General features: G+C 51.2%; 1 protein-coding gene across 3 annotated transcripts in view; it reads right to left on the reverse strand.

The window, feature by feature from the left end:
- Positions 1–20269, reverse strand: part of ZZEF1 (zinc finger ZZ-type and EF-hand domain containing 1) — a 100740-nt gene that overhangs the window by 30364 nt on the left and 50107 nt on the right. For all 3 annotated transcript variants that reach the window (XR_003525159.2, XM_027624833.2, XM_027624832.2), the window contains exons 25-36: positions 19625–19773; positions 17851–18091; positions 15525–15604; positions 13299–13392; positions 11786–12254; positions 11028–11192; positions 7656–7775; positions 6842–7003; positions 5320–5449; positions 3450–3588; positions 1876–2041; positions 508–770 (exon numbers count right to left, since the gene is read on the reverse strand). Coding sequence is in view for 2 of the 3 variants with exons in the window: in XM_027624833.2 (XP_027480634.2) it covers positions 508–770; positions 1876–2041; positions 3450–3588; positions 5320–5449; positions 6842–7003; positions 7656–7775; positions 11028–11192; positions 11786–12254; positions 13299–13392; positions 15525–15604; positions 17851–18091; positions 19625–19773 (2178 nt within the window). In the remaining variant the exon portion in view is untranslated. The remainder of the gene's footprint in view (positions 1–507; positions 771–1875; positions 2042–3449; positions 3589–5319; positions 5450–6841; positions 7004–7655; positions 7776–11027; positions 11193–11785; positions 12255–13298; positions 13393–15524; positions 15605–17850; positions 18092–19624; positions 19774–20269) is intronic.

Raw genomic sequence — 20269 nt, forward strand, 5'->3', positions numbered from 1 at the left:
CCTAGAACAGAGAGTCCCATAATCTGAGCGGGATTCAAACACCTCCAACGTGTAACATGCACGTTACATTCCCCTCAGTGCCCCTCAGTCAAGTCAAAGTCATTGAGGTATTTTGTTAGTCAAACGACTTTAATTACAAACAGCTCTCATCTAGAATGCAGTTACATGGAATAGATCTGCACTCCAGATTAAAAACAGTATTCCTTTGGCAAGCTAAGACTGGTAGGCTCAAATACTAAGTACTTGATCCACAGACATTAAGAGTTTTAATTATTACTTTTTTTTACATCTTCATGGGAATATTTTAGAGCAACTGAATGCATTTTGATGACACAATTTTTCTCAGATGCACGTGGGAATCTGGAATTAGCTCCAAAGCAGGGTGAGCGCCTGTCGTGGAAAGTGGGTCACGCTGCCTCTCACCAAGCACGGTATTTCACTCCTGCAAAGGCCTTTCCTGCACAAGCAGCTGAGAGTCGGCTTGGTTCCGTGCGCAGGGACAAGTACCTTTTCCCTGGTGAGCCTTCATCAGACAGTCCCCGACAAGCTGCATGCACTGGCTCCGAAGGGCGCTGGCACTGCCCCGGTCCTGGGGACCCAGCTTCTCCCCTTCCACTTCCTCCGCGCTGGCCAGGTGGGCGCTATAGAGAGCCAAGGCCGCAAAGAGCAGCCAGGCGTAGTTGTGGATGTAAGGCTGGATGAGCCTCTGCCGGTCGCTGATCCGGATGGTCACCATCGGATGGGCTGTGACACTGTGGGTGGGCAAGTGGCTGCAAAGGCAAGACATGATTATGGCTGACTTTTTGAGGGCTCAAAAAGAACAGGACCTCAGGGGGCGTGTGCGTGGCCTCCACTGGGCGCGGTGACCTCTAAGGCTGTGGTAACTGAAAATTTAAAGACAGGAATGAGCCCTCTCCCCACAAACACTGTGCGTACCATTTCAGGATTTCACACCCCCCAACCCTGCCCAGGCAAAACACTGCCTGTGGAAGGAGGAAGAAGAGTTCCTATTGTGAAATTTTCCAAGTGTGATAATATCATTTTGGTAATGTCAGAAAATGCTCATAATTTTTTTTTTTTAAAGATTTTATTTATTAGTCAGAGAGAGAGAGAGAATACAAGCAGGGGGAGCGGCAGGCAGAGGAAGAAGCAGGCTCCCCACTGAGCAAGGAGCCTGATGTGGGACTCGATCCCAGGACCCTGGGATCATGACCTGACCCAAAGGTAGGTGCTTAACCGACTGAGCCACCCAGGCACCCCCCCCCTTTTTTTTTTAATTCGACACTCTCCCACGTGAAAAGCTTTATTATTACTATTATTTTAAGATTTTATTTATTTATTTGACAGAGACCCAGCGAGAGAGGGAACGCAAGCAGGGGGAGTGGGAGAGGGAGAAGCAGGCTCCCCGCCGAGCAGGAGCTCGGTCCCCAGGTCCCCAGGACCCTAGGACCATGACCTGAGCTGAAGGCAGACGCTTAACGACTGAGTCATCCAGGCGCCCCAATGCTCATAATTTTTAGAGGTGAATATGAAGTATGTATGAGGCAAATGATCTAAGGTCTATGATTTGATTTAAAACACTAACAAAGAAAAAAAGAAAAGAATAAGCTAAGCCCAGAGAGCAAACTCCTCCGAGCTTCTGAATCTAGGTAAAGGCTAGATGGGGATTCTGTGCACTAGTTTCTTTACCTGTGGTGTGTTTAAAATCCGTTATAGTAAAAAAGGCTTTACACACACACACACACACACACACACACACACACACACACACACACACACACACACACACACACACACACACACACCACACACACCACACACAGCAGAGGAATACACAAAGAAAGCGTTCTGTGGCCAGAAGTGATCAGAACATACCCATAGGAGTATTTCTTTGCTGCATAGCACCCATAGCAGAGATCAAAGTCATCACACACATTGCAATTCATCCTCCGGCCGATGATCAAACCCTGGCAGTGGTCACAGGTGAACTCCATGCTGACCATCTCGTGGTCATCTCCATGGCCCTCGGGCTTCACCCCACCTGGGGAAAGAACACTAGCATGAGGTGGATTGGGCAAAGGGCTCTCAGAAGTGCTAGCTTCCAAACACAAACCAATCCAGAAGCAGGGCTCTGCCAAGTTACTGCTCAGGACGTCAGGGGCCACAGGCATCTTCTGGAGACCAGGGTGTTCTGCCCAGGGGCTCTGAGCACATCAACAGTACTCTCGGCACAGAACGTCTTAGCCATGATACCACGCACCGACCCCCCTTTCCCAGCGCCACACAGAGTCTGATGGAATGTACTACCAATCCCCATCATGACCACCATCTGGCAGAAACAAAGTCCACATGCCCATCTGTGAGCTGTCTCCCATGTGACCCCTCCTCTGACAAACATTAAGCATCTGCTGTGTATCCCTGTTAACAAGCAGTGAGGAGTGACCAGGTTTTTGCTCCCGCTTTTTCATTCCAGAATCACAGAGGAAAACAGAATGAGTGAGTGAGAGAGTGTTTGTGTCCTGTGTGGTCCCAGCTCGGTGGGGCTCTGCACCCCACCACAGACCCGACCCTGCTGACCACTCCTCGCACCTGGCCCACTTCTGCTCCTGCTGCCGAGAGCCTGGTCACTGCTGTGACCGACTCCCTGAAGGAAACCCCTGTAAGGCCAGAGCCACCTTCCTCCAGCAGAGCTCCAGTGATGTCAAAACCCCATTGTCCACAGATTCACTCAATGTCTTGGCTGACTGCCCCAGGGTTCAGGTCTGGGCCCTCCCTGTCTGAGCCTGTCACTCAGCCAGAAAGACACCTGAGTGCGCTGACCTAGACACACCGCAGATGCTCACGCCTCTGTCCCTGACTGGCTCTGTGTCGGACGGTGATGCGCTGCCTTCACATCATCCAGCTGTGACTTTCTTCAGAGACCAATTCCCGTGGCACCTCCCACCACCTCGCAAGCTTTCCCTGCAACAGCAATTGCTGCGCTTCCGGACTTTGCTACAATACTCTGTAACCCTCCTCTGTAACTCAGCACGCACACCCTTGTGCTGGGGTGCTGCCGTGACTGGCACATGCACACAGAGCACTCAGCTGCTCACAACTGTTGGTCAGCCCTACCTCAGCACCTACACATCAAGAATAGTCAAGACTTTGGGATGTCTGCTTTTGTGTGTGTGTATCTGACTCCTTGTAAACTTTGCACGATTCAGGGAGCACAATCTTCTGGAAACTCAGCTGAAGGTACATTCAGCGGTCCTGTGTGTTTATCGAGTACCTACACCTGGCAGGATGGAAGACAGAAGCATGTCAGAGAATGGCTCTGGAGCCTGTCATTCACCATCTGCCAACGGGTCAGGGACTACCACTGGGCAGTGTTTCTATGTAGCACAACAGGACTTAAACGACAAGCTCGCAGGAAACAGAAGAAGGACCCCTTTGGGGGCGGCACGCACCTAGGAAGCAAGTCTTGCAGAGATCCATGTCGCTGCACTGCAGACATCGGTAGCGGTGCCAGGGCGCAATCTCGTCACACCCATCACAAGAGATGTCCACATTTAACAGGTCACAGTAGCGAGCAATAAACATGTGCATCTGTAGGGTGAGATACACACAGTGAGCCAACAGACTCACGACGTGGCCACGACTCAGCAGTCGAGTCACCCTTCAACACCTCATCCGCACGGCACCAGGTGCCAGGCTGAGAGGGTGCAGGAGCCTGGCGTCTACTTGGGAACACCTTGAGTGACCGCACAGTGTGACAGCAGGTCTGAGGGACAAAGTCAGGGCCCGAGAAAACCCAGCCAGGCTATCAGCGGCTGTCAGGAAGGTCATGGAGGTAACTCCATGTTGAGACCTGAGGGCAGACAGGTATCAGCCAGGTGGGGGTAAGGGTGGCGGGCACACTGAACAAAATCAGTAGCAAGTTCTACTGGAAGCAACGAGAGGGCAGGACGGTGGCTCCTAGGACTGGTGGTAATCCAGTGCCTGGGTGTAGAACGTGATACAGAGCGGGAGAAAGGTGGAGTAATGTGATCACTCTGAGCGTTCTAGGAGGCAAGACCACAGCCGGGGAGACCGGCCACGAGAGTGGCTGTCAAGGTAGCCCCATGACGGGCTAAGGGCTGCACGGCACTGTGGGCGAGACAGCTGTGAAAGGTGGGCAGGCCTGAGTGGTGCTAAGGAGGCAGAGGTGTGGTGCCTCGGGGACGGAGCAGACACGGGGTCACAGAAAGGAGAGGTCAAGGGCAACATCCAGATTTCTAGCTTGGACATGTGGTCGGACAGGGAAGTGTTCAGAGACACAGGGACACTGCCGAGGAAGCACTGTTTTTGCTGGTACTTAAAAGGAAAACCTAGGGGGACAGCAAGGGCGCCGCTCCCCGAGCAAGCTTTATTGAAAGTAGCCGCAGGCCTTGGTACAGTTTCTCTTTACAGCCCAGAAAGATGGGAAATAAATCACTAAGTCGCCGTAGCACAGTAGATTAAAGCAGATCTGCCACATCACCCCCCAGCAAGATACAAACATACAAAGGCCACACTGGTGTGCTCCATCCAAGCACCACAGAGGTGCTCCATGAGCAAAGTAACTGGCACACAGTAGGCATGCAATACTAACAAAATGAATGAAATCAGGCAGGAGATGCCTGGCACAATATGGTGGTGGTGGGTCAACACCTCATGTGGAGAAGGACTCGGCAGGCTATCTGAGCCTGGGGCCTCCGTGCGTCTGACCCACGTAACTCGGGCCGTGTGTGCACATGGCTGCTCCTGTGCTCAGCAGGCAGCCTGTGACGGACACGTGGCTCCGTGTTATTCGCCTACAGGAAGAGCATGCTGCTCAAGGACACCGGAGCCCAGGGCCTTTGGCAGTTCTCTCTCTCACTGCAAATTAATAACCTGGCACCTCATGTTGTACTTCAGCCTCACGAGGCCACACTCTGAGAGTCCAGTTCTATAGGAGGGAGCCTCGGGCTCTGAGTGTGGCCAGTCCAGGCTACAGAGCAGAGTCGGCGACAGCTGCCTCGCTAGGGTCTGGCCAGGCCAGGGTTCAGGGCCCGCTCCCACACCCCATAACTCCCATGCCCTCTCCCCCACCCCAGAGGCTAGAGAGCAGAGTTGGCCAGGCCAGGGTTCAGGCGCCCCCCTCCCCAGTCCCGCCACCCCGCCCACCCCCGCCCCAGAGTCTAGAGCGCAGAGTCGGTGACAGCTGCCTTCCCAGGAGGTGGACTAACCCCTGGGAACCCACTGGCATTCCCCCAGGCAGACTCTCCTCTCCAAACTCCCAGGCAATCACTTCAGATCACTCCAGCTGAGAGGTCTTACTTTCCTCTGCTTCTCTGGATCTTCCTGGGCTATTTTCTCATACCAGGCCTCAAACATGCCATCCTGACACTCATCCATCCATTCTGAATTCTGCTTGGCATCAGCAAGCTCGTCTTCTTCACTCCACTGGCTGAAAGAAGGACACACGGAGAGAAAAAGATACCTCTCCCGATACTCTAGGAAGAGCTGGGTAACAGACTTTGTGTCCTACCGGCCTAACAGATGCAGCATTTTCAAACTTCTGAGGGGAAGATGTGCATTTGGTTTTCAAAGCCCCAGGATTTGCGGAGATTGTTGACAGAACATACCCGTGAGAGGAAGATGCCCTTTCCAGAGCAGACTACAACAGCTGAGGAATTAGAGCCTGAACGGTTGTACCTGCTGGGTGTAATTCCCTGACAACCATGTGTGGTGAACCTCCTCTGTGACTCTGGCGGTATCAGCATGCAAGGGAGGCCGGAGGCCCCGGGGACTGGCTCTCCCACCAGTGGCTCTAAGGCCCTGATACCGCACTCAGCCCTGGTCCTCAGTCTCCTCAGTGCAAATAGTTTCACACAGATAATCTCATGGGCTCCTTTTATAGGCAGAGTCATGAATTTCCATAATTTCAGCTTACAGTTTGTTTTAACAACCAGGATTTTAAATATAAAAGGATTTGCTCAACCACAAATGCAAACTATTTACCAAGCAACCAACACACACTTGTTGATTCCTGTGTCCCAACAGACTGCTGCCAGGCCTCCCTGCACTCAGCTTGGGCTGGGCGCTGGGGAACCACAAGTGGTTGGGGGGGCCCTCCAGGACTACTTGGCGCAGGCATGGGCTCACACGCCCACCCCGGCTGTGTGCCAGGGCCTGGGACACAAGGAGACAGGTGTAGCTCTAACCCCTCTTCCAGAACGCCCAGAACGTCTGAGAAAGTGAAGCCGGTGCCAACACTGACCCACCCATTCCCCCAGTCCTGTCCCATATGCCTTCCGTCTCTCGTTTTGTTCTTTCTTCTCTATGCACACGAGTAGCTGAGAGGTTAAGTGGACTCGAGCAGGGTGGAGAGACACTCATTACCTCGGAAAGGAAAGAAAATTCGCCTACTATTTTTCCTCGTGTCTTAAGTCCTTATAACGTGCAGAGGTTACCCTGGCTAAAACCCCATACACACGTAACTGAAGAATAAAGGGCTCTCCAATTCAGCTGGACCAGGGTCTCCACAAATGCGGAGGGGCCCTGCCCTCACAGTCCCGTCACCACCACCTTCCCCACACTTCCATGAACCAGACACTGTCGTCAACCCTGAGAAACACAATTCATTTACCTTCACAATGATCCTCTGAGGTAGGTACCATTACTACCCTCCAGGCGTAAGGAGGAGGAAACGGAGGCACGGTGGGCACAAATGAGTGTCCCAAGGTCACCCGACGGGGCCGTGGCAGAGCCAGGGTGCACTACGGGCAGTCTGATGCCAGCAACCGGGCCTTGAACTCCTCTGCTCCGGGCACTGCGGGGTGCAGGACTGGGTTCTTACCTGATCACACTGTCGTGCACACTTATATTTTCTTGTGACATCTTCATGAGGAGATGTGGTAACTGAATGTCCACAAAGAAGGTGAGATCGGCGGGTTCCCAGCCCATATCCAGAAGATGGAGCAGGGCTGTCTGCACACAGGACAAGGCAGGCAGCAAGGACCTAAGGAGCCCATGAAGGTGCAAATTATCGAGGCTGCCATCCCCAGCGGGGATGGCACAAGACGCAAGTCAGAACCTGGTGTGTCTGCAGGTTGAGAGCAGACTCCTGACACTCCACACAAGCCCCTCTCCAAGGACAGCTGGGCAAGAGTCCTGGAAGCACGACGTGAGGTTTCCACCATGCCTGCCTAGGGGCATTTTGTGGTTAAGGACAGAGCGTAAAAATCATGACCCGGTAAGTAGCTGGTCCCAATTAGCGCAGGTCATTCCTTCAGCGCGGATGGAGAGGAAGATTGTCCGATTTAAGGTTTCTGTCTAAACCACCTATGAGGGATGATACTGGGGAATGGCTTCACACCCAAGTCTTAAAACTGCACATAATACACGAGAAACTGAAAAGGACAGGTTACATGTTCTTACATAAACCAAGAACCATCCCCTTGAAAAATGACACAGCACAAAGAAAAAAGGCTGGGACAAAGTATCTAAGTAAGTTCATGCGAGCAATTAGCGCTAGATGGTAACGTGAGGGATTATCATTTTCTTTTTCAGTCTGTGTTTTTCCACATTTTCAACACTGAACATGTATTTCTTCTAAAGTCAGCAAAAATAGAAATAATGTGTTCTCTAGAGATGATAAAGTGATACAGTACCTGTCATTGATGCTGCTAAATCCTTTAACTGCTTTGACCAAAAACAGAACGAACTGGTAGTAAGTGTCTCGAATCTCTTTGTGCAGATGTGCACCACAGCCCTCCAAGTGCGCGAAATAACTAGACACAGAGAAAAGTGCTGATCACTTAATTGCCGACACAGCACTGACTTCATGGTCGTGATTCCTTCCGCAAAACAGAGCCCAGCAGCTGAGCCGAGTGGCGCGGAGGCTGGAGTCAGCGTGAGCACGTAACTTCAGGGAGTGGCAGCGCGGCAGCAAGGAGTCCACCTGCCGGGCCAGGAGCGAGGGAAGGCAAGGACTTCTTCTCGGTTAATCTAACCCGCCCCCCGGACCTTCGCCGCAGCCAGGCCCCTCGGCCCTGCCCACCCTCTCCTCCCCTCACCAATGACCTCAGCACCAAGCTCGCTGCCTCTTCCACCTCGACCCTTGTCCCCTGGGAGACTTCAAGATCCATGGGAACGACGCCCCGGCGCCTCTGCCATGGTCACCTGCAGTCTGACGGGCACTTCCCTGACCTCGTCACCACAGTGACGGCAGGACTTCTGAAATCCTGACTGGATTCAGAGCGTCCTGCTCTGCCCGCGGCCCCACAACAGTGACTTCCACCCCAAGGAACCCCGACCTGTGGCGCTGCCTCAGGGCACTGCCGGCCCGGCTGAGATCCCATGGCCCCTCTCTCACCGTCACCTCACCCAAGCAACCGCCAGCTCCCTGCTGCTTTCTCCCTCCACAGACTGGCCTGTGGGAGCTTATACCGGCATCAAAACAGCACAGCGCTGCTAGAGGGAACAGCAGGCACCAGGCTGACGGGTGCCACTTTCAACTCACGGCCACAATTCTCAAAGAAGCACTCGGAGCACTCCGCCAGTCAAGTCAGACTGGCTTTCTCACCTCGCATTACTGTTTCAACCCTTCATGCCTCTCCTGAAACTGCCACGACTTCTCCTAGCCCTTCACTTTTAGCTAGGACTACGCGATTTTAATTTTAAAAAACAGAAAGATCACACAGGCTCCCCCATCTCTGCACCACCAAACCAACCAACCGGTCTGCCCCTCCATCCGCACCATGCTGCTCCTGCCGCCACAGATGGCCCCCCGGCTCTGTGCAAACCAAACCTGTGCATCTGCACCTGCCGTGCGATGGGCCCTCTCTTCCTGCATCAAGTGTGTGTCAGGACTGATGCTTTCCCACCAGCATATGAAATGCACTAACACCTTATCTTAAAAACCCTCAGCTGAGCCCATGTACCCTGCAATTCTGCCTTTTCCTCTGCGCCACTCTAAAGCCAAGGATCTTTTTTTTTTTTTAAAGATTTTATTTATTTATCTGACAGAGAGAGACACAGCGAGAGAGGGAACACAAGCAGGGGGAGTGGGAGAGGGAGAAGCAGGCTTCCCGCAGAGCAGGGAGCCCGATGTGGGGCTCGATCCCAGGACCCTGGGACCATGACCTGAGCCGAAGGCAGACACTTAATGACCGAGCCCCACCCAGGCGCCCCTAAAGCCAAGGATCTTGAAATGATTGTCTGTGGTCTCTCCCTCCCTTTGCCCCCCCCACCCCATTTTCCTCTCCACCCAGTCCAGCTGGGCCTTCAGCCCCCTGGCCCCAACAGGACTGCAGACAAATCCAGTGTGGCGCCACCTCCCACATCAGCATTTGACACAATGGACACATTCTTCTCTTGGCTTCTAGGACCCCGTCATCCCCTGGATTTCACTCCTGATGGCTACTCCTTCGTGATCTCCTTAGTTGACCCCTCTTCCTCTGCCTGAGCTCTGAATAAGGGGTGCCCCTCAGGCTCAGTCTTGACCCCGTTCTTGTCCATCTCTACGCTCTTTCTTGATCATCCAGTCTCATGGCTGTAAAGATCATCCGCGTGCTGACCACATCCAAACTCTATCCCTAGCCCTGGCTTCTTTCCAGAACCTCAGGTCCAACTTAACATGCCAGAGCAATGTTTGATTTTCGCCCCAATCTGTTTCTTCCGTTCTCTTCCCCTCAGTAAAAATCCGTCACGATCCACCAACTGCTATAGCCAACATCCAACAGCCCCTTCCTCACGGTTCCTTCCATCCAATCCATTGGTGCGTCCGGGTGACTCTACCTCCAAAGCAGATCCTGAGTGCCCTCCTTTCTCTCCATCTCCAGGACCATTCCAGGGTACAGAGCCTGCCACCGCCCGCCTGGCCGACTACATCGTCTCCCGACTACTTTGCTTCCGTCCACGCTTTCCCACAGAGTAGCCAGAAGTGACTTTCATAAATGTAACAGTGTGTTCCTCCTGGGCTTGGGATTCCCCAGGGGTCTCCCACCTACAACTCAGTATGAAATCCACACACCTTAAACCCCGTCCTACAAAGATCGGCATCATCTGAGCCCCGACTCATTTCCTGAGCTGGTCTCCTGCCATCCCCTCTCACTCAGGCATGCCAGTTTTCATGCTGTTCCTGGGGCCAAGCCCTCACCCTAGGGCCTCTGCGCTGTTCCTTCTTCATGCAGTGCTCTTCCCTCTGAGCTCACTGGTCATTCATCTCTTGGTTTACAGGCTGACTTCTCAGCCCCGCTCCCTGAACACGCAAACTACATCACTCTGTTGGAGCTCACCACACACCTGGGATGGACACATTACATAGATGGAGGAATGGATGGATTTCTTTTATCATCTGTCTCTCCTCAAGAGAATACAAGCTCCAGTAGTGACACCTGGGTGGCTCAGGGGGTTAAGCGTCTGCCTTTGGCTCAGGTCATGATCCTGGAGTCCTGGGATTGAGCGCCTTGTTGAGCTCCCCACTTGGTGGGGAGTCAGCTTCTCCCTCTCCCTCTGCCCCACCCCCTGCTTGTGTGCATGCACTCTCTCTCTCAAATAAATAAAATCTTAAAAAAAAAAAAAAAAAAGAATACAAGCCCCATTAGAACAAGACTCTTGTCTGCCTCATCCACTGCTGCACATCCATCACCTAGCACAGTGCCTGACATAGTCAACGCTCAGGAAACAGTTGTTGAGTGGCTATTAGAACCACCTTGTGAGGTACTCAGATTAATGTCCTCACTGTAAATGAAAATTAAATTTAGTTCACAGCTTCCAGGAGCCACCTGATGGGTGTGGGTACACAGGGAACACAATCCTCACTGACTGGTAAAATAAAGCTGATAAACTCATCAGGAGGAATAAACAAAATTTCAGGTACTTATTTACTAGAAAGAACCCATTTCTCCTTAGGATGAGAAAACTGACCAAAAACAAATTCAAATCCTACATGGAAATAATAGTTACTAATTAAAGACGATTAGGGTTTCTTTACAATTACCCGGGCCTGTTTTCCTTGCAGATGTGTGATTTGTACTTACTTGGTAAACTCTTTCTGGCAGGTGAGAAGCTCCAACAGGAAAAGTATGTATGGTGGATGGAAGCAGTGAGGCTGTCCGAGGGACTCTGAGCAATACTGAACGATCCTTAGGACTTCGAGGATACTCTGTGCCTGGGCTCTCCTCAAGGCAAGAACCTTTACGACACTGCAGACAGAGATCAAGTCAGGGGCAGCAAGAGAGCTCGAGCTGGTGCCACAGTATCAGTAGGAGCGTCACTCTGGAGGGGGACCTGCCCCTGTTGGCTCCTGTCCGTCACTGCTCAGCAGCAACAGGAGCCAGTTCACAAACCGTCCAGAAGCCAGATACCCCAAACTCGCAAATTCAGGAATGAGAAAGGAACTCTGATCTTTTTACTGCCCCACGGAGACAAAGCTTTAATTCTTAGGGCAGGAAATTATTAAAACACGTAATACTTCCAGAGATGCAGACCCACTGACAGATAATTTTGTCAGAAAATCTCAAATCCTAAGTTTCTCCCAGGATTAATATAAGACACATTTATAAATGACAGCTACCAAAACCAACTTCTTTTTTTTAATCCTAGCATACATTACTGAGATCTAATTTACCTACCATGTAACATACAAGCCTTCAGTGAGAAAATACTTCTTAAAAGAAAAAAGTAACCACCCAATTTTGTCTTGACCGTTCTAACACAAATCTTGGATCTCTCCTTCCAGTACTCCTTGCTCACTTGTACGTGAACGCTGAGTACGGGGAGGGCACTGGCAGCTCACCTCTCGTGGGAGAGGGACTGGTCCTTGATGAAGTCCAGGACATCCTTCAGCATGGGGTACTTCTCCTTCACTGTGGGCGCTGGCCTCGCCTCCTCCACGGACCGGAAGGAGAGCAACCGGAGTCGGCCTCGGGTGAAGGGAGGCCGCCGGGCGGGGGTAGAAGGTGACGAGGGCTCTTCGGCGGCGGCAGAGGACACCTCAGCGGCAGGGTGCCCGCTGCTGGGCGGCAGCTTCGGCTGCACATCCAAGCCAGGACCCCCAACGCCCGCAGCAAGGGTGCCCGCTTCCACAGGAGACATGGAGGCCTGGAAATGCTCCTCCACCACAGAGCTCGTCCTCGGGCGCTTGTCCCGTGGCTGGAGGTGATCCGTTTCATCTGCAGCCACCAACCTGTCACAGCTTTCTTTTGAACTCACTCCCACAGGCAAAAATCTTAGTAATAGGAGGCTCTTCTGAATACACTCTTTTGCTAAATGCAGAAAGGTCAAAATTCAACTTCCTGCTTACTTTTGGAGAGAAAAGAATCTCTTTAAACTCCACAGTTTTGGACAAGAAATACCTCCATTAATAAAGTGACATACATCTCCCTCTTCCCCTCACCCTGTTCTCGTGCTCTCTCTCACTCTCTCTCTCAAATAATCTTTAAAAGGAAATTAAAAAAAAAAGTGACATACACAGCTTCTGAAGAAAATAAACTCTTATGTCATTATACAAATCAAAATCTTCCCAGCACTGTCAGTACACTTAAAAGGAAGTTTTCTTGTGCACCTTTTTTTTTTTAAGATTTTATTTACTTATTTATTTGAGAGAGAGAGTGAGGGAGGGAGGGAGGGAGGGAGGGAGAGAGAGTGCACTCAAGTGAGGAGAGGGGCAGGGGGAGGGGAAGAGACTCTCGAGCGGACTCCTCACTAAGCCCAGAGCCCCACACAGGACTCGATCCCAGGGCCCTGAGATCACAACCTGAGCCGAAATCAAGAGTCAGCAGCTCAACTGACTGAGCCACCCAGGCGCTCCTATTGTGGATATTTCAAACATGCAGAGAGAAAAGACGATGAGGACCCCGTCACGTACCCCTGACCCTGCCCAAGGCCAGTCTCGTTTCACCAGCCACCCCCTCCCCTAGACTATTTCCATGCAGATCGCAGGGATCACCCTATTTCATCTAAAAACTTCACATTTCTCTAAAATAGCAAGTTTTTAACATAACCATATCACTAATTCCTTAATCTCACTGAACATTCACTGACAGCACACTTTAAAAACAACAAGAGGGGCACCTGGGGGGCTCAGTCGGTGAAGCGTCTGCCTTCGGCTCAGGTCAGCATCCCAGGGTCCTGGGATCGAGTCCCGCATCGGGCTCCCTGCTCCTCGGGGAGCCTGCTGCTCCCTCTCCCTCTGCCCCTCCCCAAGCTCGTGCTCTCTCTCTCTTTCTCTCTCTCAGATAAATAAAATCATCTCGAAGACGGGTCACCAGTTTCCTAGGAAGTGTAAACAGAAGGCTCAGCACACTCACCCAGGCTCTCGGGGTTCACCTCAGCCGCTTCTGACCCATGTTTTTCTTCTGCCTCATTCCCCAGGTTTATCAGGGACTTCTGCTTCATCTCCAACTGGGGGGAGAGTTTGAGCCACACAATTACAGCGTCCAGACAGGGCCACCGCACACAGCACGACATCACGGAGAACTGTACAATTACTGTCCAACTCTTGAGGACACAGATCTCAGCTGTTTATTGTTTGTCCTACAAGTAATCCAGGCTTTGAAGCTAACAGTATATCCGCAACACTGCCTTCTTTTCAACTATGCCTTGTTGGGGAGGGGGTTGTACCCCTGATCCCATTACTTAAAAAATCGGGGCACATGGGTGGCTCAGTTGGTTAAACGTCCAACTCTTGATTTCAGCTCAGGTCGTGATCTCAGGGTCCTGAGATCGAGTCCTGCATTGGGCTCCGCGCTCAGCGCAGACTCTGCTTCTCCCTCTCCCTCTGCTCCTCCTCTGCCCCCGCACTTGTGCGCGCTCTCACCCCCCCTCTCTCTCAAATAAAGAAATAAAATCTTTAAACAAAACGTAGAACATTGGAGCTGGAGGGGCCCCTCTCCAAAGCCGACCTAGTACAAAGAAGTGGAGGTCTAGAGAAATGAAGGGTCTTGCTAGGGTTACACACCCAGTTTGCTGCAGAAGTTGGACCAAAATTCGATCTCTACTCTACCCTGTGTGAGGGGACGCTTGCAAGTGATGCTGGGCCTGCCAGGCAGAGAACAGCACTCCTGGTACCAGCGCAGGCAACGGTCACAGCGTGGGCCATGGTGCTGACAGCCCATGCAGAAGGCCACGTCTGGGAAAGAAGGCCGGTGTCTTGCCCAGGCATCAGCAGTCTGTCCTACACTAAACCAGAAGCGCGATCTATGCTGTGCCTCGTCAACTGCCAAGTCCTTTCACTTTGAGTGTCTGTGGTAGTGACTTTATCACTCTTTCTCTTACGCCGCTACCTCAGCCCTGGTTTCCCTCCACACACTGTTGTGACCCTCCTCACACCCTCCTGATGACAATACCTTCTAGCTTCTCTTGAGAGAATCTGTTCACCAATGATCTGGAGCTCCTCGTATCTCTGTTCTGACACGTCTGCTAGATTCTTACAGGTTCCCTGGCTCCCCCGGCTAGGTGTCTCAGACCACCTGTGTGTCCTCATACTTAGCATGTCCCAGAATGAACTCACACACCCCCCCAACCCGCCCACTCCCAGCTCCAAGGCCATTTCCCCGCCGTCTGGTTAATGCTTCCACCACCCAGCAAGTCCCCAAGCCGGGAACGTGGGAAGGGTCCTGGACAACACACCACTGCACACCACTCACACCAGCCACAGAACCTGACCATTCTACACCCAGGAGCAGCCACCACGCTTGTTGAAGAACTACAGTTGGTCTCCAGCTCTCAATCTCATTGCCTGTCCTCTCCAAGACTTAACGATTCCTCCCAATTACTACGCAGGACTTAAGATGATTGTGAATATATGGACCATAATAATAATACATAGGGACTCAGCTCCATGCTTAAGAAAAATAAAAACGGTTCTCCTGAGTTTGATGGTCATCATTTCCAGGACTTTGAAGATTTTTACTACAAATATAGGTACCTAACAGCACACAGCTTTGGGTTGTGTGTAAACTTTACATGAGACAGGACGTATTTGTGGGTTCCTCTAGGACTTGTTTCTGCTCGTCATCACGTGCCAGCTGATACAGGAGCTGACTTCCTTCACTCACGGCAGGACAGCACCATGCGACCCTCTCACACCGTAACGTCACGTTACGTTGTAACACAACATACAGTCTCTCTGCCCGTCCTCCCACTCAAGGGTGCTTTGTCCCTCCACTGCATGGCTGCCACAAGCAACCTCACAGAACCACTGTTCTACAACACAGGAAGCCTCTCCCTGGAGAGCGGCCTTACCCCCACCTAAAGCCACCAGCGTCCGCCCAGTCGGAGAGGTCCCACAGAGTGGCCCTGGGGTTACTGAAGGGTGTCCGGGAGCTCACGGATGCATCCTGTTTACTCCGAATGTCCTCAGCACTCACTACACTAGGACTTCAAGGGTTCTAAGTTATTTTAGAGCTTTTCACGTCACTGAACTTCATTAAAAAAAAAAAAAAAAACAACTCGAGAGCTGCTTACCTTAACTGCGTGAAACCGTGGTGCGAAAACTCAAAATACGTAAGAATCACATGCAAAGAAAATCTTACCATCCATATTCGAATCCCATCTGCCAAGCAATACACCTGTGCAAACTCCTCGCTCAGGGCTGTGTTGCCCCCACTTTTTACTGGGGAAAGGAGAGACGATGAGATTATACTCAGTTAACTCAATTCAGTACTGCAACTTTAAGCACTAAGTAACTTCTAAATCTCCTAACACAGAGAAAAAGTCTCTCCCCTGATGCTCACACCATGTGGGTGGAACAAGGGAGGGGATCAGTTAAGCCACAAACACCCATAATGGGTTCTCTGTGTTACCACAAACTCACTTTATTCAAGTGAACATCTGAAATGGACATACTATTAAAAATGGAGTAAAATATTTAAAGTAAAAATATGAAAGTAAAATATCAAAAATATTAAAAGTAAAATGAAGAGTATTAAAAGTAGATAAAAAATAATTAACATGAAAAAAGTTCATGGTTTCCAAACAGTATAAACACAAAATTATCTATTTAAAAAGACTATACATGTTAGAAACATGAAAGATATATATGATACATATACAGATACATATACCATGTAAATATGCCCAGAGGAAAAGGCCAGGTACACACAAAGAAAAATGTTAATAAATGTGCTCTTGAAGTGGTGAGATGACAACTGATCCTTATCTTAAGCTTTCCTGTACTTTGTAAGTTTCCACATGAATGGGTAATATTCTTATAATTAGAAAAGTAACAAAGAAGCTGTTTGTTTAAAGGAAACAACTTTCTTGGCTTGTAAAAACTGGAGGGTCATAGAACAGCGCACAGCTCTCCATGGAGCCTCCGCGGAACCGACCAACAGCGCGGGGGCTACCGGCCACACACGCGGGAGGCGCTGGGAACACAATGCTGAGAAAAATAGACCTGGCTCTGCCCTCAAGCAGCTTACAGGCTAGTTGAAAAACTCCTCCCACGTATCTCTAATGCAAAAAGGTGAGTCATTTTAAGACATTCTTAGAGCTAGACAAGGCCCACCCTTCAAGGAGCTCCACCTGGTAGGACCCGGGAACAGCCCCTGAAGAACGGAGACCAGCTATACCTCCAAAGCCCAGCGGTAGGTTATTCTGGAAACAACCTGTACTCAGGGAAGTGTTTCTAGTTTCCACATCAGACTGTGTGTGTGTCTCTCTCCTGAAATTAGGGATGTGCTATCTGAACATGATCTGAAAAGGGGCTGGGGAGCCTGCCACCAGCCAGAAACTTTCTCAGCTTAAACTCACAAGGCTTTCATCTGCTCAGAGTTCCCACAGGTAAAAAAGACTGTCCAGCTCTCTTACTATAATTTGATTATGAAAACATAAACTGGATTTTTTTTTTTAAACCTGGCAGGTCACCTGGTACCCCACCCCCTAGCAGAGATATAGTCTTCCATAGGACACTGGTTTTCATAAACCACTCATGCCTCAATGTAAGTTTTATCTATTTGAGCAGCTTCTTCAAGGAAATACTAAGAATTGAGGGAGTAAGGATTCACTGAGATGTTTTAGAAATCAGGAAATAAACTCTGCACTGTGAGAGCTAAACAAGTGGGCGGTACGGGGCAGGAGTGACCGTCACTGGAATACTTAACAGCGGCAACCATCCATGACCTGCTCTAATGGGGAAAGCACTGTTCCTGCTCAGCTCATCTGTACCATGAAGGCAACACGCACCCTGCCAAAGTGCTTGGGAAAAGTCCTAGGTCCTCTTTACGTAGGGTTTGAAAGGTTTTTCCCTTGAGAGATTACGGGGAGAGAGAGGCCCTCCCTCCCGTGGGTCCCACCGGCTGCTGGCTACACACACAGGACGCAGACGGCATCTCGGGGGGATGCAAGGAACAGAAATGGTGAGGAGCGGGCTACCAACCAGGAAGCCGACAAAAGCTCTCAGTCTAAAGATAAGAGTGAATACGTTTCCCTCCTTGGTTAACAGCACACTGAATTACCAAAACAACTCAGGGTTTAACCCGCATTTCTTAGAATGTTAGAGCTACCAACTCCCGAGTTTACAGATAAGGGGACGAAGGCACAGAAAGCTTGTGTGAGTAACCCCGAAGCTGCGCAACTTCTAGTTCTCGCCCAAGACTACAACCCAAGTTAGGGTCTCCTTCCCTTAAACTTCTTGGCAGTTTCCCACAAGGATTTTGGAGAAAGAAGTGACCTGCAGATCAGGAAACTCAAGGCTCCTCGCACACATGACAATCCACTAACTATAACTGGTCACGGATCTTCTGACTGGCAGAGTAGGACTTAACGAGATGACGTCTACAGGCGTAGAGATATATTTCAAAATGTTAGAAATGTTCCCACTGGCCTTCGGATCAGAAGTATCCCTGTAATATAAGTTACCATATTTCTGCAGCTTCTCATACAAGCCTGGAGTGCGACACACCAGAGCGGCAAAGGTGGCGTTCACAGCTTGATCAATAGCGGAACCAGCAACTATATCTGTCTTTGGGGCCTGTTTTCTACATGCCTGTATGAATCCTTTGAAAAGTTCTGAAAATGGCCCACAGAAGTTCTGGGCAGGGTCTGACTGTGCAAACTCAAGAAGAAAGTGGTGGCAGGGGTCGTCGGGGATGTTCTTGACCTGGAAGAAAACAAGAACACAGCACGTTGAACCCAGTCATTCGGACAACCAAGTTCACCCAACACTGACTAGAACAAAGCAGAAGGACAGAGCAGGAAGCTTCAATCTACTGCGGAAACCAGACAGAGACACGGCTTTAAAAACAAGGAAAACATAAATAAAACACTACACACGTGAACACGAGTGCCACCGCAGAGGGAAAGGTGATCAAGTGCCAAATGCCAGGAAGGGGAGCCCATACTGAGAGCCCCCAGGAGAGCTCCTGGCAGGCTGGGTGATAAAGAGAAGCCTCCTGGTGGGTGTGGGCTTCCGGCCGGACCCTGACAACTGAGCAGCTCTGGCCCCTGAGGAACAAAACCACTAACAGAAGTCAAGTCCCAGCTGGGGAGCGGAGGGGTAAAGGTGAAAGGAGACTGGACAGAGCCCTAACTGTCACACTGAGGGGCTTAGGCTCCACCCTGTGGGCCACAGGAGACATTAATGGTGCATAGCCACAGAATATAACAAGAGAATTCAGCAGTTAAAAAACCCTGGTAGGTCTCAATGTCCCAGTACAAGCGCAGGATGAGGGCCTGGAGAAAGATGTAGACGGAGGAGCTGGGAGGAGCTGAACACCACCAGAAGAATCCACAAGGCTGGCGGTGGACCGGGCAGGAGACGTTGAGACCAAGCCGGGGCGCCGGGGCTCAGCGCCGAGGAAAACAAGAACGGCAGTGACAGCAGGGAGCAGCCAGAGGAGGGACATGACCACCTCTGAGTGAAGAGGAGTCGGCACACTGACATGGAACCACCCAACGAGAGGGCAGGGACACGCGAGTGGAGCCAGGACAGGCACCGGGGCTCCGGGGCTGACGTTTTGGGAGGGTCTGCACAGATGTGACAGAGTCTCAGTGGGCTGTGGGGAAGAGAAGAAAGCCGAGTTAAGCCTCCTCTCTAGGGAAGAAAGAACAGGAGAGGCCCACCGAGGAGGCAGGGCCGCAGTGGAGGCCAAGAGAAGACAGTGGGCTGTCACGGAGCCAAAGGAACAGAGGCTCTGAAGGAGCCAAATTTAAGAGGTCAAGGGGGGAGGCTGAGGAAGAGCCCCAGGATTCTCAGCTACCACGGAGTGATGTGGGCGAGGGAGGGAGGAAGAGCGGTAGAGCAGAGATGGAGGCAAGGGGGACGGCAAAGAGACAGCAAGCAACTCGTCGGGCTCATGAGACACCGTAACCCGAAAGAACACGCTGCTGGCTCCACGGAGAACACCGAGTGTGCACAAACCGTTTACTCTGACAGCTGACTCAGCGGCTGCTAGAAACACACTCAACTGGCTTATTCAGCAACTCGGCCAGATTTCCCGAGCACCAACAACATGACTCGCTGGCCCCTGGGGTGCTCGGGGTGGACACCACGTGAACGAGGGATGGCACCTGCCTTCAGGGCGCTAAGAGCTGAGTGGGCGTGAGGATGCAAACACAAGGGCTCATAATGGAAGCAGCAGCCATCAGCAAACGGACTCCATGCCAGGTAGAAAGACACTGCAAGCGTAAATACCTCCTTACTATCCTGGTGTGGGGGAGTGGGCCAGCTCGCTGCTAATCCCAACTCTGGACTCAGCTGATGCCTGAAGACAGGTTTCCACAGCGGGGAGTTCAGGACCGACGCCATTTTTGCAGGAGGCACTGCCATGTCACTTCCAAACTCTGGAAAGAGAAGAAGGCTTGTGAGAGCCCTGTGTCTTCCCCGTGACAGAGAGTCTGTGGGCAACCTGAGGACGTGCAGGGGACCCACCCCCGTTTCCCAGCACACAAGCACGCACCCTGGATGCACCCCCACCACAAGGGCGCCCTAAGGCGCTGCCCTTCCATGGGACAGCCTCGGTTACGGGCACTTCTGCAATTCCTGTCAGGGCAGGAGATGAAGCGAGATGAGGACCACCTCCGGGGAATAACCGGAGACCGTGCACAAGTGTTTAGTGGGGGCAATGTTCGCAATTTGTAAACTTAAGTTTGTAAAAAAAAAAACAAGAAGAATTAAATACCCACCCACATGTGTTTATGAACAGACATAAAAAAAGACTAGATGGGAATACATTAAAATGTCAGTAAGAGTTCTTTCTGGGTGTTAGCACTAGGAATGGCTTTTCTCCTCGCTCTTTCTCCATTATACAATTTCCATGATATTTTCCTTTTACATTCA

The sequence above is a fragment of the Zalophus californianus genome, chromosome 16 (assembly GCF_009762305.2).
Source record: "Zalophus californianus isolate mZalCal1 chromosome 16, mZalCal1.pri.v2, whole genome shotgun sequence".
NCBI lineage: Eukaryota > Metazoa > Chordata > Mammalia > Carnivora > Otariidae > Zalophus > Zalophus californianus.